Below are 9,383 nucleotides of genomic sequence, written 5' to 3'. Positions count from 1 at the left end.
GCTTACCTCCTGCCATGACTCTGTTTGTGGCTCAGCAGAGCTGAAAATGTTCATCTTGGATCAATAAAAATGAGGAAACATTATGTACAGGCATCAATTTTGCCAAGATAATAGCCCCACAAAGCATTTATTTTAGAACATTTCTGTTTCTTTATATCAACCGCTGGCAGCATGAGTCATTTGTCCACCCAAAAGCTGCACACACGCACACACCCACACACATGCATTCAAAAATCTTCACACACATACCTGCCTTGTTATAACACCAATCAGTCAACTGTCAGAGGCGGAGAGGGTTTATGGCAGCTTTATGGGAGGTGAAGCAGCACTCTGTAGTCCATTTGGCTGCCCATATAAATGACTCATGTGCGTGTGTGTTTGTGTGTTCGCTGGTGGCATGCATGTTCGAGACACACAGTGACTATGTAGCTTAGTACTGAGTACCTGTGTGTGAAATGCTTTTCGCATTGCCATGCATATCACTGTGTTTGTCAGTGTGTGTGTGCATGTGTGTGTCTGTAAGTTACACACAAGCTGCTCCATATCTATGTGCAGTGGAGGCAAATGACTGTTCTGTCATGGAGCAGAGTAGATGAAGTGAACTGTGCTGTGAATCTCTCTCTGCACCATTTGAGGTGTAAGATACCAAGTGCAGGTTGGAGACACAGAGAGCTGGGCAGAGGGGAACAAGGGAGGTCAGGAGAGATGGGTGTTAAATGGAGATAAGGATGAAAAGTAAAGAATGAAAGAAAATAACTTTTGATCCATATTATATTTACAGCAACATTTTGCCTCATGCCATGTCATATTTTGTGAATGACTTTGTTCCTTCTTTACCCAGTCAAATTTAAATCTCTGCAAGCTATCTTATCTTGATGACAATACTAGTTTAATGCATTTGCTAAAATGAAGCTGCAGGAGATGAAAAAGCACAGCATGTAAACACAAATGTATGAATCAAAATAAAGGCATACATGCATAGTACATTATACATCCCACTGCACTTTAAAAGGTTGTCATTAAAAAACCTCTCCAAATATCCATTCATCATAGAACTATTATTTGCTAACAAATTTGAGTTATTTTCTGTGTTTCTCTGAAGTTAAAAAGCCCTATCAGCATATTTATAACTGGCGTTTGCACTAGGTGAAGTCACTGGTGTGAGTCTTCCCAGAAAGTCACCAATTGCCAATGCTCCCAATTACACAATAGCTTTCCTCAGGCTGCACTGAAGAAATGTTTCAGCTGTGGGACTATTGCAAAGCAATATGTTCTGGAATTTTATCAAAAAGTAGAAAAATGCTTCCCACATAGCATTTTTCACGATCTTGAGGACATGTAATTTTATGGCACTATTGAGTACAGTTCAGCAATCAGCAGCTTAAATTGCAGCATGGCAGAGGCAAAAAAAAAAAAAAGCAGAGGCAGGAAATGTGGAGTGGTGTTGGACAAAGAATAACACAGGTAAGGCTTGTTTTTTGCTGAAAGACATTGAAAATGTATGCAGTACAGTAAACTTTATCAGTATATTTAGGTGAAAATTTGTTCTAATCATTTAGATGTGATTGTATTTTTTCATTGTACAGCATAATAGGGGTTGAAAAAACAAGGACAAAGCACTGTGGGCAACACAAAAAAATCTCTTACTTGTTTCCTGTTTTTCACAGTTAGAGGGACCAAAGAAGACAATATAAAACCAGAGGCGTTTTCCTTGGCAGATATTAGCTGGTGGAGTATGACAATGTCCAGCAGAATAGCATCAAGATGTTGGTCATTATTGTTCATTATTATGGTGTACTAAACATGCTTCTTTCTCCTTTTTTGATGTTGCTGCTAGAGTTTTATCTCTGTCAGATTTTAGGATTAGAAGTTCCTGTATAAAAATACCAATTATGAAGGACTTCCTTTTTTAAAAGTCAAATACTCCATTTGTAGTTCACTGCAGCACAATGGAAAACAAAGACAGAGATAGAAACTGTTGCTTTTTTAAAACACTGTCCCCACAGATTTGCATTTGTGCATGATGGAGGAGTCTGGAAATGAGGACTTCAGCATAAATACAGGATCAAACAGAATATGTGGTAAAATGTTACAGTAAGCACAAAACTGCAAGTGTCATCACTGTGCAAGTCCAAAGAGAAAACAAAGTAAAAAAACACAAAAAGAAAATGACTTACCTCAGCTGACTCCTTGTATTCACAGTACATGTGTTTTTGAAACTATTTATTGAACACTGAGGCTTTCCTTTGTTTGTTCATATGGATACCAAATATAGGTGCACCTATCTGGGTTTAATCAGTGATATGCATTCTTGCAGAATTTGTTTTGTCACAAAATCCTGTACAGACACATTTTAAGGGATTAAATATAATTGATTTTTCATTTGAACAGTACAAGTACATTTTCACATTTTAGTTATACAGACTTAAACAATGAAGACAGAAGACTACGCCTTGTCTGCTAGTGGTCTCCGTAGTATGTGTCCCATTAGAGAGCAACAGTGTAACACTGTGTCAACTGATCAGTCATCATACTGCCCAATTAGAAGTAGCCTGGCCTGAACTAGTGCTGACCAGTGAGAGAAAAAATAGGACTTTCAGAGGTACGCTTTTACATTTTTTGAACAACCAGGGGAATTAAACAGTCTGCACTGCTTGTTTTTTCAGAGCTTCTTTGTGGCTGATAGACAGAAAGATATGGAGAGAACAAAGAGACAGAGAAAGGGCCCCTTAGAGGCTTTGAGGAGGAAACCGTAAAGGCATTTTTGTATTTTCCTTTTGCTTTCCAGATCATTCCCTGGGTGTGCAATGGTGTGTAGGAGTCAAACAAAAGAAGACCAGCATTTATCCAAACGAGGAGTGTACAGGTGGGTAGTTGAACTCACCTCACCATGGCAGTATCCAATCAAGGAAAGAAACTTTGCAGAACAACTCAAAATAACATACCCCATATGAGGTGCCATTAGGGACACTATTCAGAATTAGCATTCACGTATATACTTTTTCTGTCACATATATGAAGCCAAAGTCATTCACATACTATACTGAAAACCACACACACATACCCTGTACAAGGAAATATAAACAACTGAAAAGCTCTCATATTGAAAAGCTCTCACATACATAGCTGAAAAACGCTCATACACATCACATCAGCGCTAAGGAAGTATAGACAATAGGAATGCAGCACTAGGCGCACCTGAAAGTAATTTGGGCTAGAGGAGGAGGGGGGCATATAGAGGAGCCCATGCTGTGGGCCCATGCTGCTGAGTCTGGAAGAGTAGAAATCAAAGTTAGTTAGTTTTTTCAGCTTTTTCTTTAGTTTTTGTAGTTTTCCCATTCTTTCCAGGAATGAATTTGTTTGAAAGGTGTCTTTTGTTTTTCTTTATATTTTTACAGTTCTGAAAGATAGGCTGCATCAGATACTAATCTTAAGTCAAAGTCTATGACCTACAGCAGATGACCATGAGCAAGCCATTGTTTGGAAAAGCTGGCCAGAGTAACTGATAGAAATGCTTTGTGCTGCTGTGTACGGGGGCAGAAGAAAAACTTATTTTAGCCATCTAAAAAAGGCCTACCTAAAAATCAATATCAGTTCAAGCTTATACTACCTACAGAATACTTTCACTGCTTGCCTTGCTATCAGAAATCTTTTTCTTTTAGCACTGCATTTTTTCCGCTGTTCAGTTCTGAATATTCTCGTCTGAGTTCATTTTAAAAATAAATCTCACTTAAACTTTTGTTGATGATGCATGCTTTTACATTTTCAAGCCTATTCAAACAGTTTCCTGGTCAGTGTTTACCATCCTCTGTTGAGTGATGAACAGGTGAGGTGATTCACACCAAATATAAAGCTCAAAACTCACCAACATCATTTCTATCTGAAGGGGATTTTGTAAAGCCACCACTGAATTGGCCAGGAGCAATGCTGTTCTCAATAATTTGTAAGTTCACTTCATACAAAGCATAACTGCAAAACCGCCCCAGATGTTTGCCCCTTATATCTCCAGTTTAGTCCAGTGGTTAGGGCATTTTGCAATGGCTCCAGTCCTCACTGCTGTCCTGGCTTCAATAAAACTATAATTGATTTTAAGTTTAGCCATTTTAGGTAAGCATCATGTTTTGCATTGTTATCCATTAGTTCATTGTTTGTCTTCAGTTTTTCAAATATTAAGTCGTTTGCTGACCCCCATTGGCTGAGTTATATACAAAATGCACCTACAGTATGTAAGTGTGACAGGGCGGGCGTGGGGATTTTATGGATTTTCTCTTAAACTACAAAATAAACTACAGACAACGCCACCTGGGGACTTGCACCCCAGGAGATACACAAATAAGGAAACCAAAACAGGAAAATTAAGGACACATAAGTTCGAAAGAACTGAAGAGGCAGTCGTGTTATCAAAACATAAAAAAGGTATTTATTATAGTAAATCAAATTTACTATATATATTAAAACACTAATCAAACAAAGGAATAAACAAAACTGAAGCAAAATAAGGCAAAACAGGGCAAAACTAGTAACAAAACTGAAGCAAAATAAGGCAAAACAGGGCAAAACTGAAGCAAAATAAGGCAAAACAACAGCAGTTAAAACACCTAAAAAAGAAGAAAGAAACCATTAATAAAAACACTGATAACGTGTAAAGTAAAACCAAAGCCACCCTACTCACCAGGAACCCTTCAAACAAATGCCAGGCTGATCTCAGGCACTCAGGTGCATTAAATATGCCGACCTGATTGATGAGCAAAGGGGGGAGGGGCAGGTGAGAGGCTGTGTTCAAGAGCAGCATGGTTGACTCTACTACAATCTACCCCTGGGCTTTGAATCGTCGGCCCGACGATTGTATCACTACTGCCATGGTCTAAACATAGCACAGACAATTGGCACAGGCACTTGAGAGTTCGTAGCCCCTATTGCTCTACTCCTTGCTGCCTGAGGGAGGTGATTAACATTCGGGTGCTGCCCAGCGTTTGTGCGGTTGGTCCTTCTCAGTGCCTCACTGTTGCCAAGGGCAACATGGGGCAACTCTGGTAGTGGGTTCCTCCGACTTCGATCCACAGGAGGTTGTGCTATAGTCTCCAGCTGGACGGGTTGAGCAGCATAAGTCGGCTGACTTGATGGACCGGTTTCTGGTGTCAGAGTGGGTTTGGAGACCAAAACAAACCATTCACCCTCCGGTGCAGGTTCATCGTCAGGCAGTGGTTCAATCACTTCAGGCCGCTCTGGAAGGTGGCCGTCAATCTCACGATCCAGCAGTGATCGATGGACATGTTTTACCTGGTCGAGGTCATTCACAGGGGCAATGGTGTACACAGACCCTCCTACTACTGGAGCCCTCAGGACCTTGTAGAGTTCTGAGCTCCAGATGTCTTGGATCTTGTGTCGGCCTCTGAGTCCAGTGTCTTTGAGGTACACAATCTGACCTTCTTTCAACGGGACACCCGTCACACGCTGATCATGCCGTTTCTTTCGTTTTTCCGCCGCTTCCTCCAGATGCTTGGTTGCTGCTTCAAAGGCGTGGTGGAGCCTGGTCTGATGTTCTATGATCCATGCATGGGTGCTGCCAGCAACAGGTTCCTGCACTCTGCCCAAAAGGAAATCAACAGGTAACTGAGGATCTTGGCCAAACATTAGAAAATATGGGGACTCACCAGTGGATTGGTGTGCTGTGGTGTTATAGGAAAAGGTCACTTGTGGCAGATAACAAGCCCAATCCCTCTTCTTGGTAACAGGTAGAGTGCGTAGAAGGTTGTGCAGTGTACGATTAAAGCGCTCACATTGGCCATTGCCAGCTGGATGGTACGGGGTAGTGCGACTTTTCTGTATTCCGTACATACTGCACAGCTGTTGAATTAGGTTGCTCTCAAAATTTCTACCTTGGTCCGAGTGGATACGATTTGGCACCCCAAACCTGCAGAACCAGTCATTAACCAACACCTTTGCAACTGTAGAGGCTTGCTGGTCCCGGGTTGGGACTGCCTGGGTGTATTTGGAAAAAAACATCTGTCATCACTAGGACATTCTCAAACCCGTTCTGTGATGGTTCCAGTATCGTGAAGTCAACAGCAAGGATTTGGTTGGGACGGGAGGCAAGCAAATGACCCATGTATGCACAGGCAGCTGGTTGCGTGTTCTTAGCTACCTGACAACGTTCACACTCCTGGCACCATGTCCTAATGTCATTGTGCATTCCTGGCCAATAGCACCGCTGATGAACCAGATCCGTTGTTCGGTCGACCCCTTGATGTCCATGTTCATGGTGTAGCTGATGCAAAACCTGGTCCTTTAACGACATTGGCAATATCAATTGTAATACTTCCTCACCCTTGGGTCGACAGACTCTCCGATATAGCACTCCATTTCTCTCCACAATCCTGTCCCACTGTCTGACCAGAACCAGAAGATCCTTGGAGGTTTGACGCCGTTCAGTTGCATCGGGGCCCCTCTTCCTGGTCCAAAACTTCCGGAATTCTTGGATGGTGGGATCTGCTTCCTGCAACACCTGCAGGTCAGAGCTAGTATGACAGGGGAAAGATGAGATGGTGGCTTGAATAGCCTGGGTTGCTGTGTTATTTGCAAGGACTTGCTGTAGTGGCGCTGGGAGTCTGACACCAGAGACTTCACAATGTGAAGCATCTGACATGGCTGGTAGCCGTCGTGACAGGGCATCTGCATTTTGGTTGTTCCGACCAGGCTTGTACTTCATGGTGAAATCAAAAGCAGCCAGTTGTGCAGCCCAGCGCTGTTCTGTAGCACCCAGCTTTGCTGTAGATAGATGGCTTAAAGGGTTATTGTCAGTGAACACAATGCATTTCTGACCCAGCAGATAGTCTCTGAATTTTTCGGTCATGGCCCATTTAAGGGCCAGAAACTCAAGTTTCATAGAGCTGTAATTGCTCATGTTACGCTCTGTAGGCTTGAGGCCACGACTAGCATAAGCTATGGGTCTTACTTTTCCATCCTGCTCTTGTGAAAGAACAGCACCCAGTCCACTGTAGCTGGCGTCAACCTCAAGTACAAAAGGTAAGGAGAAATTAGCATAGCCTAAAATTGGAGCAGACACAAACCTGCTTTTTAGTCCCTCAAAGCTTTGTTCGCACTCTTCTGTCCATGCAGCAGACAGACTCCTTCCTGTCGGTTTCTTTGACTTTGAGCTAGTTAGTTCAGCCACTACACGATGCAAAGGGGCAGCCAGTTTAGCGAACCCTTCAATGAAGCGACGATAGTAGCTAGCAAATCCTAGGAAGGACCGTAACTCAGACACCTGGTTAGGCCGTGGCCACTTTGATACAACTTCTATTTTTGCAGGGTCGGTGGACACACCTTTACTGGAAATGACATGTCCCAGGTAGCCTACCTCTGACTTGAAGAAAGAGCACTTCTCCAGTTTGGCTTTGAGACCTTCTTTCTGGAGGCGGCCAAGTACAGCGTCCAAGCGTTCCACATGTTCAGCTACGGTAGAAGAGAAGACAACAACATCATCCAGATATAACAACCATGACTGGCAGTGCTGATCTCCGAAGATCCTCTCCATTAACCTCTGGAAAGTGCTTGGTGCATTGCACAACCCAAATGGCATTCGGTTCCATTCAAACAGACCAAAGGGAGTGCAGAATGCAGTTTTCATTTTGTCTTTTTCTGCAACGGGTACTTGATTGTACCCAGCCGCAAGGTCGAGGGTCGAGAACCAGCGGGCCCCTGAGAGGGCGTCGAGGGACTCCTCAATGCGGGGCAGAGGAAAGGCATCTTTACGGGTCTTATTGTTCAAGAGTCGGTAATCCACACACAAACGGAGGCTGCCATCTTTCTTCTTGACCAACACGATGGGAGAGGCAAAGGGGCTACTACTTTCTCTGATTACCTGTGCCTCAAGGAGCTGGTGGATGTGTGCCTTTGCTGCCTCATACTCCGACGGAGGGATCCGCCTGTATCGCTGACGAACAGGGGCCTCATCAACTAGAGGAATTTCATGAGAAATGAGGTTAGTACAACCTAAATCACCTTCATGTGAAGAAAAGACACCACTGTACTTCTGCAACAGAGACCTGACCTGCACCTGCTCTTCCTGCCTGAGGGCTGTTAAATCAATTGCGGCAATTTTATCCTGCACTGAACTAGTCACAGACTGGGAGGACACTGTGGCAGCCATCTTCCCCTCTTCGAGACCTGATGGAGAGCTTACAAGATCGGCATGACTCAGGGTACCAAGAACAGTGCGAGGGTACAGTACAACATCCTGAGTCCCTACATTGACAATCGGGATATACGCAGTACCTCTTACCACTCGTACAAACGCTGGGGATGCTAACAGACCTGCAGGCAAGCCATTGCTCAAGGGCTCAAACAACACGGCATCCACCAGGTGTTGAGAGCAGGTGGCTGCCACGATTTTCATGGTACCGCCAGGAACTCTGCAAACTCTCCCCCCCTTCACCTTTGCACGACTTAAGCGATTGGGGGGGGCTTTGGCCTGGGCCTGGTGACACTTTTGGAGAGCCTGCTGAATTTGAGTGGGAGCCTGCAACACAGAGGGTAAGTCAAAAAGTGCTGCACCATGCTGTACAAACAACTCCCAGTAACATTCCTTGATAATGTTCATACCAAGCACACCTGGAACTGAAGGTACAATGCCTGGGGGATCTTTGACCACCAGCACCCCTCGTCTGGCCACATTCTTACCACAAAGTTGAACGTTCAGCTCGAGGTAGCCGACATATGGGATAGCTAAACCATTAGCAGCACTCAGATTTAACCAGTTACAAGATTGGAGTTTGTCAGGACCCCATGGTTCAAAATGCTGTGCAAAGAAACTTGCCGTTATAGTGGACACCATTGACCCAGTGTCGACCAGACATGGGACTGTAACACCACCCATAAGCACAGCTAAGGTGGGGCAATCTGCCACCAAACTTTCGGGGTTATCCATTGCAGACTCTGAGCCGAAGGGGCCCCCACCTGAACTTTGGCTCAGTAGTTCAGGGGGCGAAAGTTTCCCTGGTTCTGAGGGCGCTGCCTGCCATTGGAACTGGGGCGCATTGGATCGGGAACTGGCAGTGGAGCAACATACTCTCCCTCGCACTCCCTGGCAAAGTGGCCTGGCTTTTGACACCTTCTACAGATGACCGTTTTCTTACGATTTGGTTGGGTTCCATGGGGGTTGCTTAGGGTGGCCAGACTTTGCGTCAGGTGATTCAGTTGCTCTTGTTGATTTTTAAGAATGTCTTTTAGTTCACCTAACTCAGCACTAAAAGAGTTACCTGCCTGGCCATAGCTGGGATGGCTTTGCTGAATGGTGTGCTGCAGACCAAATACAGAAGGGACAGAGTGGCTTCTACTCCTCCCACCCCCGGGCACCCCCTCTTGTTCCCACCTAATTGCTT

General features: G+C 44.3%; 1 protein-coding gene across 1 annotated transcript; it reads right to left on the bottom strand.

The window, feature by feature from the left end:
- Positions 1 to 4,810: 4,810 nt before the first annotated feature.
- On the bottom strand, positions 4,811 to 8,929 carry LOC306820329 (retrovirus-related Pol polyprotein from transposon 17.6; the record flags this gene model as incomplete). The annotated part of the gene is made up of 4 exons (XM_079338148.1): positions 4,811 to 4,864; positions 4,954 to 5,914; positions 6,033 to 6,286; positions 6,401 to 8,929. 4 exons carry the CDS (start codon positions 8,927 to 8,929, stop codon positions 4,811 to 4,813), a joined length of 3,798 nt encoding a protein of 1,265 aa, XP_079194274.1.
- Positions 8,930 to 9,383: the final 454 nt, after the last annotated feature.

This window comes from Symphodus melops (genome assembly GCF_947650265.1).
Source record: "Symphodus melops genome assembly, chromosome: 2".
NCBI lineage: Eukaryota > Metazoa > Chordata > Actinopteri > Labriformes > Labridae > Symphodus > Symphodus melops.
Note: the sequence above shows the minus strand (reverse complement) of the source record. Positions and strands in the feature narration are given on the sequence as shown.